The sequence below is a fragment of the Anser brachyrhynchus genome (assembly GCF_964034855.1).
Source record: "Anser brachyrhynchus genome assembly, chromosome: 4".
Taxonomy (NCBI): domain Eukaryota; kingdom Metazoa; phylum Chordata; class Aves; order Anseriformes; family Anatidae; genus Anser; species Anser brachyrhynchus.
This window is the reverse complement of record NC_137698.1, coordinates 64,091,281-64,104,739: the sequence shown is the minus strand read 5'-3', so window position 1 is coordinate 64,104,739 and position 13,459 is coordinate 64,091,281. Positions and strand designations below refer to the sequence as shown.

The 13,459-nt window shown below is 35.1% G+C and overlaps 1 protein-coding gene across 8 annotated transcripts in view; it reads right to left on the bottom strand.

Annotated features, from left to right (window-relative positions):
• LOC308194188 (uncharacterized protein) overlaps positions 1–13,459 on the bottom strand; it is a 208,397-nt gene that overhangs the window by 37,888 nt on the left and 157,050 nt on the right. For 5 of the 8 annotated variants that reach the window (XR_013950375.1, XR_013950376.1, XM_080589715.1 and 2 more), the window contains one exon: positions 176–2,426. The exons of the other annotated variants lie outside the window; for them this stretch is intronic. Coding sequence is in view for 3 of the 5 variants with exons in the window: in XM_080589715.1 (XP_080445841.1) it covers positions 2,354–2,426 (73 nt within the window). In the remaining 2 variants the exon portion in view is untranslated. Of the gene's footprint in view, positions 1–175; positions 2,427–13,459 lie in introns of those variants that run through there. 8 annotated transcript variants of the gene reach the window in all.

The following is a 13,459-nucleotide window of genomic DNA, read 5'->3' as shown; positions in this document are numbered from 1 at the left end:
CTGTTAATCTCCATGTGTTTTCCTACATCGCCATGGCAAGGGCTTATCTTCTGAACAGAGTTAAGGACTATATTTGGTTGGTTTAGTGCAGCACAATTGGCTGGTGCTGTAGTTTATAAAACTAAAACATAAAATGTAGGACATGCCCAGACTTGTTTACAAACATTCCAGCAAGTCTGGACCTGTGTTCTTGCAATGGATCTTTTTATCATGTTTCTCACTAAAAGAGATATACTCAAAGACTGCTGGTGCCTGCCTTTCACTACTATGATGTTTCTTTATCCCAATGGACTAGTTCAAAGAGATTATACAATGCAACAGTAAAGAATCACTTTATTTACAATAACAAAAAGAATATTGTTCAATATCAAAAATATAGATATTAAGAGTACAAGAATATCATATACTGAGGTTGAATACTTTCAGTGGTTTTCAGCTTTTAAAAGAGGAGGCAGGAAACACATGAATAGATCTCCAGTCATGTCCAATGTCTATTAGATTTTTGTGACGTATTGAAAGTGCAGTTTCTGGAACATTTGGTCCAGATATATCTAACTTAGAAATGGCATTTGTGCAAAACTTTCCCAGACTTTAGTTGTGAAAAGAACTTGGGTAATACTCTGTACCAAACTGAGTACACTAAAATAATTAACAACTAAGCCTTTATACACAAAACCTCATTTATCATTCTGAGAAGAAATATATTTGAGATCAGCCCAGCTTATTTAGCAGTACTTCAGTGTTTCCTTGTCCTGTAATATTTATTCACACTTCCCAATACTTCCTGGACAACAAAACTGCAATTATTTGGCATTTCTTAAGTTTGGCAGTTCTCATGCCTCTCCTGCTCCATAGAGGCACACTCATTTTTCTTTTGTGCGAATCATCCTGCCTCACATACATCCGATATTTACAAAGCGCAGAGGTGAAAAGTTTGGCTTTTATGCATTCAGTTAAATCTGTTCTTTGCAGACTGGTCTCTGTTTCAGCATCCAGGAGGTAAATGCCTGTGACTCTGCTATTTTCCTCTGCAACAGAAGTGGCCTTAATTGCCCCAGCTGGTGGCTGCGTCCCAGGCAGGCTGCACCTCCTCCATTCCTCACACTCCACCACTCGCTGGTTAAAAGCATTGTTATCAGAAGGATGGAAAACAACAACAACAACAAAAACAACAACAAAAAAACAGTCCTGGTAAACCTTGCTGGCTGTTTCAAAAACAATTTTCTTTTTAAAAAGCCTGGTTTGATTTTTAATGAATTTGGCTTTTTGTGTGTGTGTGTATGTGTGTTCACTTGCCTTGCCAGGTTCGCTGTCAAAAGTAATTCACCAAGAGCCTTTTTGAGAGCTGGTCACTACTTAAAACACCAGGAGCCGAATGCCATGGCTTTTTTAGGGTTTTGATACAGAGCTGTGAAAGAAGCAGATTCTCACCTCTCAACTAAGCTATGTTTTCATGGACCCAGGAGCCTCCAACAAAGAAGTTCTCTCTTTTGATATCCTACTGTTGTTTTTTTTCAAAGCTTCAACTCCTAGTTGGCCTGAAGGGAACAGCTCAGTTCTTAAGCCCTAAAATTCTCAGTTCTGACATGGAGGAACTATCTGGCTTGTTGGTATCACCTTCAGAGCTTCTGTAGAGAATTCAAGATTGACAGCTTCACTCAGTGATCAGTGTTGTGATCTCCACCTTGTTTCTAAAGATTTTTACATGTCTGATGCTTAGCTTGCAAAGATAATTTTTTTTTTTTGTCCTGGATATACTTGTTCCAATCTGTGGATTTGATACTCATAAACAATTGATTAAGTCCCTTCTCAATTTAATTGCTTTCAGAAGCAGCATCCATCAAAGTCACCTACAATTAATCACATTTCTCACACTGAATGAAAACAGTGGCCTGTCTTATAAGCCCTCCATAAACCAAGAAAAATCCATTTGAAAATGGTTCCTTAAGCCAATGTTACTAGTGGTTGCAATGGCAGACACCATATTTCCAGGAAAAAAGAACATCAAGATCATATTTTCTAACTTTATTTTCTCTATAGAGAAAAGTTTCCAATGGTTATTTGACCTTCAAAAAAATGGATACGTGTTGGAAAAGTCCTTTAAGTCTCTGTCAGCTCTGTCTTCTATTCCTGATGCAGGTTGGTTGCTGGATGATTACTTCTCTACAGCACTCCTGCAGAGGGTCTAAGCAACAGACTAAAGCTTTCAAGTTTTCAAAGCTGATATTTTCAGTAGCCTTTCTAGACAAAATAATGCCTTCAATTTTCATGCAGGCCATTCAGTCTTCCTCAGTTTGCTCACCCTGCTGACACTAATGTTCTGATCTGGCAGAATATAGCTTGTCAGGTCCTCTCAATAAACAGTGTGAGGAGGTTCACAAATATCACAAAAGCTGTGTGAAGGTTCAGACGCTGCTCTGTAACAGCTGTAACAGATTGGATGCATATAAATAACATGAAAGCAGTTCTGAGAAAATAGTCCTTCCAAAAACTTTCTTGTGCATACCTCCCAAATATATCAAACCATTTGCAAGAAGTCTTGGAAGACAGCTAATAATAATAATAATAATAGATAGTAATAATAATAGATAACAATAATAATAATAATAATAAAGCCATATTCAAATAAGTCATAGCAGTCATTGATGAGGCCAGGACCAAACAGGTTTGGTTCCTACCTGAATTTTACTGTAAAATAATTCAGAAACAATAGGGCAGAAAATTTAATCTTTATGTCATCATAAATGAATACCTTCTTTCTCACAGAAATAACTTGTTCATTGGTTTTATTTACTAAGCAGGAAACCTTGACCTTTCCTGCCTTCACTGAAGATATACACTGATATTCTTGACCAGCAGCTGACTGTTCCTATGAAAGAAATGTCAGGCTTCACAGACTGTTCACTTTATTTCGTTCCAGAGTTACCTGAGATTTGCCATAACCCTTTAACACCAGATGTATAACATAAGTATGCGAGATGGGAGGTGCTATCAAAAACAACCCTCATATAACCTGCTAACTCTAGAAGCTGTACAGAGGCTCATGAGTAAGCCAGAGTTTTCAGTACAGATTACAAGGTGTCCAGGATTGCATAGCTTGGTTTTATCTTCACACAGATTCAGACATGTAAAATAATGACTGTAAATTTACTTGCTGATCTTGAGTTTGTTCTACAGAAAATTGCATTATTTCTACCCAAAAAGCTTCTATACATGAGCATGGTCAGGTAACCCTGCAGCCTTCCTCACAATCATACTCACAGAGATTCTACATTTTGGGTAGAACAGCCTTTCCTTACTAGTTCTTAGAGATAATAAAACTAATAGCAGGAAAATCTAACATCACGGCTACTTTTTGATACAGTTGACAAGTCACCCATGGCAGAATAAAACTAGTGGATAAATTTACAAAGTCTAACTTCACCAGTGAAGACAATTTGAAAGTAGGGGATCTGTTAATAGTCCAGCAGCAAACTCTAGCTAAATATTTATCGCAAGTAATATTTACCCCAAATAACCTGGGTAGAATATCACTTTTTCTACATGAGGTTGTTATCTGGTAAAAGAATTTTTCTGGTTGAGGGGATAAAAATGTAAGCCTGAGGTCAGCATGGAAAAATTCTAGTTCCAAGGAAAACCTTCAGTTTGTTTTCTAGCTCCCACTGTCACAGCCACTTCTTTCATTGCTATTTGTAGAGGATGCAGGCTTCTCTCAACATTTTAACATCCTGTTGGTTGCAATGAGCCAGCTCTTTTTAGAGGTCAAATATGTTGTTTTGATTAGCTTAACACCTCCCCAAAAAACCTGCCTTCTCCCCATGCATCATACAGTTAACGATATCCAGCTCTACTTCAGGAATAGTACCAACATACTTTTGGCTTTTCAAAGTGTTAAAAATGTGGGAAGTGGCCTTTGGGTCTTTCAAAACCCATAATTTTTTCAATTTTTTTCCTGAACATCGTGGGATTTAATTCATCAACAAAACCTCCAGTTTACTAGTCTATCTTCCCCAGCTCCGGAGTTAGCATTCAGGTTTTGTACCCATGACTTCATTATAAAGTACACACCATAGCCATTGGCATGGTGAAGCCTCATACTCAAAACTGTTTTTCTACAAAGATCTTGGCAAAGTTTGAAACATATTCTTTGCTCTTAAATATTCATGAAACCTTACCTGTGTCTACACACTCAAACTAAGTGAGTTCATGCTACTTTCTTACATATGCTCAACATCTGGAAAAAAATTACACTTTCTGTTGATTCTTTGATGCCTTCTACTTCTGTAACACAAAGATTTGTGCTGCTGCAGCAGTATGAAAATGTGTTAAGGCCCATAGTCTTCCTCTGCTCCTGTTTAATACTGCTTCTGTTTTATCAGCCTAAGATCATCCTAAGAAATGATAAAGCATGGTTATGTCTCTGAAGATAACATTTTCCTGTGTTTTTTAACAGAACTTTCTTGCCCTGCTTAAAAATTCATTGTGTTTTCTAATGGCCACATTCAACATGAAGTTCACCAATACAAATCTGTTTTTCTCACTTTTTTTTTTCTTTTGTTAAAAAAGAGAATGATTTGTTTTTTTAACACTTTACTTTATTTTATTTTATTTTATTTTATTTTATTTTATTTTATTTTATTTTATTTTATTTTATTTTATTTTATTTTATTTTATTATTTTATTTTATTTTATTTTATTTTATTTTATTTTATTTTATTTTATTTTATTTTATTTTATTTTATTTTATTTTATTTTATTTTATTTTATTTTATATTTTTAGCCACAACAGACCACTATGGATTCATCACAAAAGTTTAGTACAACAATTTTATACTGGAGAAAAGGAGCATCAAAAAATAGTATCAGCATGCTTCCTCTTGAAATTGAAAGGTATTTTTAAGTAGCAAAACTGTTACTTTCTTCTGTAGGGGATGCCTTAACCCTTTCACTTCACAGAGGAAAAAGATATTATGTGGATGAGTATCCTAGAAATGTAAAATATCTATCTATTAAGATTACCTTTGAAATTCTTCCAGAACAGCATATGTTATCTAAAATGTTGAAGAAATTATCTTTCCTTTCCAGGATAAAGACAGAGCAGCACATAATTCTCAGTGTTTCAAAAAGTTATTAATCACAGTCACAGTTAAAGTTTTAACTTACTATGATAAACTGTGGCTTCAGGGCATTTTTTTTTTTTTGGTGTGTGTTTTTTTTTCTTTTTTTTTTTCCCCTGCTAAAGTAACCACAATGCAATAACGTGTGGCATGATTAGAAAAGAAGATATATAAGATGGATTGACAGAGAATAAATGGTGTGCCTTCATAACCAGAGCTTTAAAACAAAGATGAAATTTTCCTATTCCCATGGCAGAATGCTTTGTGATATAAAAGTCTCAAGAAATAAACAAAACAAAACAAAACAAAACATGTTTTTTGTCCTAGCTGTTTCCTTTTTGTTCCCCATAATCCAATCACTGACTGTGACTATCTTCCAAATACCTGTACTTTTACCAGTAGGTATACAAATTCCACCTATACTCTGATTTAGGAACCAAAGCAAGTAAATTTAATCTTGAAATCAGATTGGTGCTTGTCCAGGAGATTAGATCTCTGTTAATATTTACATACTCCTTCAAAGACAAGAAGGTGTTTTATCTTAGAGCGCTGTGATAACTGAGCAAGAGTGCTTCCAATTAAGTCAGAGGGTTCTGAAACTACACAACTATCAGATAACTAGCAGGCAGACAGTTTCAGCTGTTCATTTTATAAACTGTTATGGCTCCCTATGGCTGAACCTTCATATTTATGAAGCTACTTTGTGGAACTTTGTTTTATTTGAAATCTATGGCTTTCTTTTCTACTGGAATTCTCTACAGATATTTTAGACTGTTAAAATTTAAAGCAGATTTATTACTTCAGAGACATAACAGTGAGGTTCTTACAGATTATTTCAAAGGTGACATAATCCTTGAATATTGCACAGTGTATATCTTCAAAAGTAAATAATAATGTTTAATTTATGATTCATATCAGAGACAAAGAAAACCTGTACAAAATCATTCCAAAATTATGCATGTATATAATTTTAAATTGACCACGTTTTGATTATAACTTATATATTTCTTCACTGACCGTATTGTTGCTTAAATCTTTCAGTCTTCTTACAACAGATTTTTTAAAATAACTTCTTTTTAAAGGTCGTTTGAGGTGTTCTTGGTCAATGGAAGCCATCAAGTACTTGATGATTTGTTTAGTTATCTTGAACTCTCTAAGATCTTTAGGTTTTCAAAAAACATTTATCATACCCATAACTTAAGTAAATGTTCTTGAGTTAAGCACAATTATGGCACTATAAACATCACTACAATAATAGCACTTATCAGTAATACACTTTCCAAAAACCACTTAGCCAAACTGCCTGGATTTTCCTGTTGATATCTGTGGAAATCTAGTTTAAACTTTTACGATGACATTGAGTTGATACCTCTAGGACATCTCTTAACAGCCGTTAAAATGGATCTCATGAATAGAATAGCACATGTAAACTTGACTTATGATTTTTTTTTTCAGCTATATTATCTCTATGCATAATAGCTACCTAGAAGCTTTTTAGTCTTCTTCGTTTTTGAGCTCAGGGTCAAGATTCAAAGCAAAAACTTTGCCTTTATCTGTGCAGAAGCAGTATAAATTTGACTACTTTGTGACTGAGGAGCTGCTATCTGAAGAGATTCTCCGGCATATTCTAGAGTGACATTTACCCTTTGACATATTTAAGAAAGAAGCCCAGAATCATAGTTTAAGATTATGACATTGATTCACTTGGTTTCTATTTCACTATGTATATTTGGCCTTCAAGCCTCTGAAATTTTGTTTACTCCAATCTCATTTAAAATTCAAACAAAACTATGGCACTCATAGGTTCTATTTTCCAATATGGAGTATGAAAGAAAACTGATCAGTAACTAATTCAAGGCAAACAGAAACAGATACTTCTTTACGAGCACCTGCCACTGTCAGGACCACCTGAGCACCTCCCACTAGATCCTGGCAGGCTGGGAAGTACCACTACACACTTTCCCTCTACTTCTTATGCTTTTACCTGGATATGTACCACTGGCTATGCTTAATGACCTCTATTCTGATCCAGAGTATCTTTTCTTGTGCTTCATGTTCAGTGCTTTCTCTTCTTATTTTTCCCACTTCAAAAGACAAGTACTATGTTTACTCCTTTACTATCTTCATGTGTCTCACTTGTGTTCACCATATGTTCATGAAGTCTCAGAAATAACCATTACTGGCTCTAATATTACTTTAGTATGCTAGCATGATATTTATCAACCTTAGCCAATTTAAGAGCATCTTCTTCATCTATGTTCTACACATTTTGCTCTTTCTCTGTTCCAGCCTGAGATCAAATCTTTTTAGCTGCCAGTAATAAATGTGCTAGTCCTTTATTTGTAGATGATATTTTTACTGAGAACTGAGTAAAAGAACCACTAAACACTCCAGGTTTCTCATTGTACTTCAGTGTCCCTCCCTGTTGAACAACAGAGATTATACCTTCTTTGCCTTCACCTAATCGCTATGCTTAGGAAGCTTACTTGGGCTTTCTATGTCCTTTTAGATCTCATTTTGTGTCATGTATACTTAGACTTGGTTCTCATGGGCTAATATCTACCAGATCTCTGATCATATTGAAGTCAGTCTTCCTCAAATGCAAAGTGGTTTTAATTTGCTACTCTCTTCTCTCTTTCTTATGAATCACAGGCTCTCCAATTTTATGGTTACTCTCACTAAGTTGTTTTCCTCTGTCTCATTCTTAATTAATTCAGCCTTATTAATTAGAAGAGGATGCTTTCCTTATCTTTCAAATATATTAAAAAGAATATGTTCACAACGTACTCAAAGAAATCGGTGGACACTTCTTGCCCTCCTGCATTCCTTTCTCATTATATGACAGGGTAATTAAATTCCTCTTGTTTCAGTTCATGTGCTTTAATAACTAAGCTGGTTTGTTGCTTACAGCAAGCCTGCACCAGCAGATCTTTTTGGGTAGGATGTTTACTCCTATCATTAATTCACTTTTTTGAGTTATTTTATCTTCTGAAGCAGTTCTTGAACAGTAAATTGTTGGAAATGTTGTTAACATTGTTTTGTCGTATCTTATTAACTCCATGTTTTTTGCAAGAGTAGGTAGGCCTCCAGTTTGACATGTTGAGTGAGTCTTTATTTGGAAGGGCTAAATCATCATAAAAACCTTAGATATTCTAAGGTATGTCTTATGCCCTTGTCTATCCTTTTGTAATACCAAAGCTATTGGCAACCTCAAAAACATGGAGAGATGGATCAGATGTTTTTCTGGCTAAGCTTTAAGCAGTATTTCATTCAAACTATATTTACTTTAGCTGGAAAACCTCTTTAATACAAAGTTTTGATGGTGTTAACTATTTTTGTTGGCTTGTGATAACATTTCAAGACGAATCACAGTGGGTGCTGACAAATGTTTTCTAGAAATCTTAAATTTTTTTGAGTGATTTTTGCCACTCACAGGCAATCTTTGATGATTACTATTAAGGTGGAAACTTGTACAACATCTTACAGTTTGGAATATGGACTCTTCTACGTTGGAGTTCAGCTTAACTGCTTACTTTGTTCTAGTTATGATCATTCTGTGTAAGATTTTGTTACTGAAAACAATTTCACATTATACAGTGTAAACTGAAATATTGTTCTTGCTTAATGAAGTTTTTGCTTCAGTTGCTATGGTTCCCATCATCGTTAATTCATTATCAGAGAAGAGAAAAACAGATAAATTAGAATACTGTTGTCATGGCATAGGTAACAAGAATCTAATGAGAATATGAGACTGACAGAAAAGAAGAACAAATAAAGAGCTATCATTCTTTGTCTCGGGTTACTCAAGTATTTCATAATAACAAGGTATAAAAATTCTAATAGAGAAACATAAAGGAATAGTCTAAATTATGATTCAGGTAGACTTTTAGAAAATTAGACCTATTAACTTATTGGTTAATATAACCAACTTTACTGGATAAATAACATCTGAGTAAAGCAATCCTATTTTTCCCTAGAATACTTTGGATAGGTTTCTATGTTCCTCCAGGACCCCTGATTATTTACTAATAAAAAAGAGAAGAGAACAGAATATATATTGTTTTCTTACAAAGCTTTGTATATCCAAGATTGACCTTAGGGCATGATTACAATAATGGATTACAAGTCAAAATAAAAAGGAATCTAAATGGTAGGAAATTAATTAGTGCTGGTGGTGATACAATTTCTGTGCTTCTGCCTGCTTGCTCTCTAACACTCAGAAGCCATGGCTGAGCCTGGTCATCACTGTATTATGTGGTCAAACAGCATAAACCATGTGATAGTCGCCCTGAAAGATTTTATTTAAAGATTACAAGCAAAATAGTCAAATTTTGGCTGGACTAAGAGGAACTAGCAGTGTGATGTGGTTAGCTCACTACTGTACAACTTCTGGTACAGAGAGTGGTATTGTTGAACAGTTTTCCCATCTCAATCCAGTAGTAAACACTTGCGACATGAAAGATAAAATGAAGCACCACTTTAAACTTCATATTTGGTGACAGCCTCATTCCTATTGTCTTGTTTTCAGTGAAAAAATACTCTCCTATTAAAAGTTTTTGTTTGTTTGTTTGTTCCCCCTCTCCCCATTCTTTTGAATATGTTAGAAACATACGAATAACCCTGCAATGCTTTTGTCATGAATACATGAACTTGAGATTAATTTTCCCACAAACCCTCCTTCAGTATATTATGCAAACATCATTTAAAACCTGTTCATATATCCTTTTTCTCCTTGCTCAACCAATGTTGAGATACAGCTCCTCTAGCCTCCAAACTTTCCTCCACTTATGAGATATATATTTATTCTCAAATATTAACTTCTTGATTTAAACCAGGCAGTGCCTGTAGCCTGCTCATACCTACTGCTTGTTAGTCTTCATCTAGGTTGTGTAGCTCTCATGGGAACCTGAGCAAATCTCTTCAGTCAGAGCTGGTACAGAGCAGAAAACAGTTCTTTAGTCCTTGGTAAACATCCCTCACTTGGCTGGTAAACATAACTGGCTCAGAAACCCTCAGTGTAAATAAGCAACCGTCTTGCTTAAGGAGTATATTTACTGTAATTGGGCTGAACTGAAGAAAACCTGTATTATTTTGTTAATCCTTTGGGCTATATAAAATTTTATTTATCTCCAAAAGATACTCGTAAAGAAAATTATTACTTCAGCGATATTCCTGCAGTAGGAGAAGATACGACTAGTAGTAGCCCCAGGAATGGAGATGTAAGAATACAGTTGGGAGAGATGTGGAAGTCAGCTGAGGCCTTGAAATCTCAGAAGACATTTGTCTGCCTTATAAGGGACAGTGAACAATTGTTCACTTTATACTGTTGTCCCACCTTCCAGGACTTCAGCCGTCTTTTTTCTAGGATGAGGAATCCTAGTCTATTTGCATCTGCAAGAAAAAGTCATGTCAAACTATTTTAACAGGTTGGAGCGATAAGGAAGAAATGATAGAGGTCATGTATCTTAAGAAGTCTTTTGATCCAGCTTCACATAAAACTTTCATAAGCAAGTCAAGAAAACTAAGTGAAACTGCTACAGGGTGGATACAAAACTGTTTTTAATTTAATGTCAGAATAGAAGGATGTATAAGTAGATTTCAGCCAGTTTGTCCTGGGCCTAGCCAATATTTCCACTTATGACTTGGAAGAAGGAATAGAGTATAAATTTATTAAATTTTTAGATGATCCAGAACTGGCCAGGCTGTAATTAGATTGAAGAACAGGATTAAAGTGCAAAATTATCTTGATAAATTGAAGAAATGTCCTGAAAAAAAATGGGATTCAATTCAGTAAGGACAAGTACAGAGTTCTATATTTTATCAAAAATTATGAACTACACAAATACAGAATGAGGAGCAACTGGCTAGAAAGTAGTTCAGGAGAGGAGGACGTTGTGAGAAAGATGAGTCACAAACCCAAAATGCCATATCACAATTAAAATGCAGTATCATTGGGATGTATAAGGTGCACAAGAAAACATGATACAGGAGTGAATCTTTCTATTTTACTCAGCATTGATAGAACTGTAGCTGGAGTATTGTGTCAACTTTTGGGCCTTTTGGTCTAAGAAAGACAGAAAGAGAAGAGAAAAGCTGTAGTTAACAACTGCAATAATTTGGACACTATTACTTAAGCTTTTTTAAAAGCAAGTTTAATAAACATATGTTAGACAAATATATATCAGAATGATTTTAATAATCTTGATTTTCCTTTTCATGGGTGAATGCGTTTGGATGACTACCTGATGCACTTCTCATCCCTGTTGTCTGGATGATTTATATATGTCAGTAGAAATATTTAAGGTACAGGGAATGCAAAATAGAATAATAATACTAGCTGGCAAGACACTGGCTGTATTCAAATGCTTAGATAAAATATGATAATCAAATATCTGCAGCTGCGAAGCTTCAACTCAAACATTCTATCTTGAGTACAAAATGGATGTGACAACCTACCCAAGAAACAAACAGGCACCTGTATTTATGACCTCTACAATATCTTATGCAATAAGTGGATTGGCTTTTTAACAAATACCACAGTTTATGTCAGCAAGGGGCTACAGAATGAGTTACAGTGCCTCTTGCTCAACAACTACTTAATACTATACACAGGTAGTCTAGTTTCAAGAAGAGAGCTGTATGCCTGGATCTCCAACAATACTCTTGGGTAACAAACTGCATTAATGTTACCAGAGTAACCACTTTAATTTGGTCAACACCAAACTAAACAGTTCTGGGAGTGAAACATCTATTTAATATATTCAAAGGAAGAATGACCACAGGATTATTAGGCTTTTGAGAAACTGTCAGCCAACCACTTCTCTTTCTTCTAGAGACATACTTGCTCTGAGAGTGCATCCATTGATAATGAAATGCTTTTTCTGAGAACCGACCACAGCTAATGTAGAGCCTTATGTTTCTCAGGACTTGGACAGTTTTTGTCCATGTTAAACGTCAGAAATTTAGGCAGCAGCAGAGAAGTTCAATAAGGGATTGTCTCTGGTACCTAATTTAAATGCCTCTAATAGTACATAGCTAATCTTTCTGTCAGCTAAGGGGCTTCATGATGCTTTGTCTGATAGATTGATTGGCACTTTATTTTCAAAGTTTTCTACCTCGTATAAATTCTTGAAGGCTATGATAAAATCAAGTTGATCCAGCTCATATTTGCCATATAGCAAATTGGTCTTTTAAGATATCAGATACATACGTAACAAATAGGTTTTTTTTCTGTTTGCACAAGACAAATGCAACAAAGTCACAGTCACTTGGTTCTTAGTATGGCCCAGCTTTTAAATCTGTAATCACTGTATTTTTATCTTACTTTTTTGGATTTCAGGATGTTTATCTTTAAAATTAAAAATTTTGCAAGGACACATTAGCAATATCAAAGTTGACAATTTGTCACATCTGAGTGAAACAGATGTCCCTCATCACAGCATGCCTTTTTGTCACATGTGCATTATAGGATGAATCGTAAAGATTCCCTTCTGCTGTTCCATAGTGTGATTTAGTGATCTATGTCAGACACAAACTATTACCCCATTTAATGTTTTTTTAAATTTGTTCTGTAGATATTCAAGATCATTTACTCTGAGTTATCAGTAACTTTGCGAGAGATCATGTTAACTTGCTTTCCCCTTCCCACACACCACCCTTTCCACACAAAACAGAACTTGCAATTTTAATGTTTCAGTCAGTTGAATCTTGCAGAGTTTTAATACCAGTAACTAAATCAAGTATATGGTCCTAAACAAGCTTTTAAATTCTTCCCAGTTATTACTCAGAATCCTAATATTGATGAATAGGTAGTTAAAGAATTCCTTCTTCTGTCCCTTGATAGATTAATTAATTTTTTTTCTTGATTTGGTATTAAATGAATATTCTTTTCTCTACTCTTGTCCTCTCTGACACTTAAACCTTTTGTTTGCTTTATGCCTTTGTCCAGCCTTTTACCCCAGAGGAAAAGTTCTTCCATATTGCAATGGACACTGCAGTTTTCTTGCTTCTTGCACTACAACATCACTGTTCTATATCTGACATCAAATGCCTATGCAGCTGTTCAGTTTCAGTCTTCAAGGATAGGAGATCTCTGTGAATTGCTTCACTGCCAGTGTCCTCCAAATTGTTCATGTGCTATCACATACAGAATAGCCATTTGTGCTAATGTGCAATATCAGCAATGGAACTTCTCCTGCCAACCTCAAAAAGCCTTCCCAGAATGATGTCATGAGACTTGGCTCCAAGAAAGCAGCGCAGTTTGTTATTGTCTAGCTTCCTTCACAAGCTGTTCTTTCCATTCCTTTTAGCATAGTAATTTTGGATGTCTGAAGAGGTCTTGG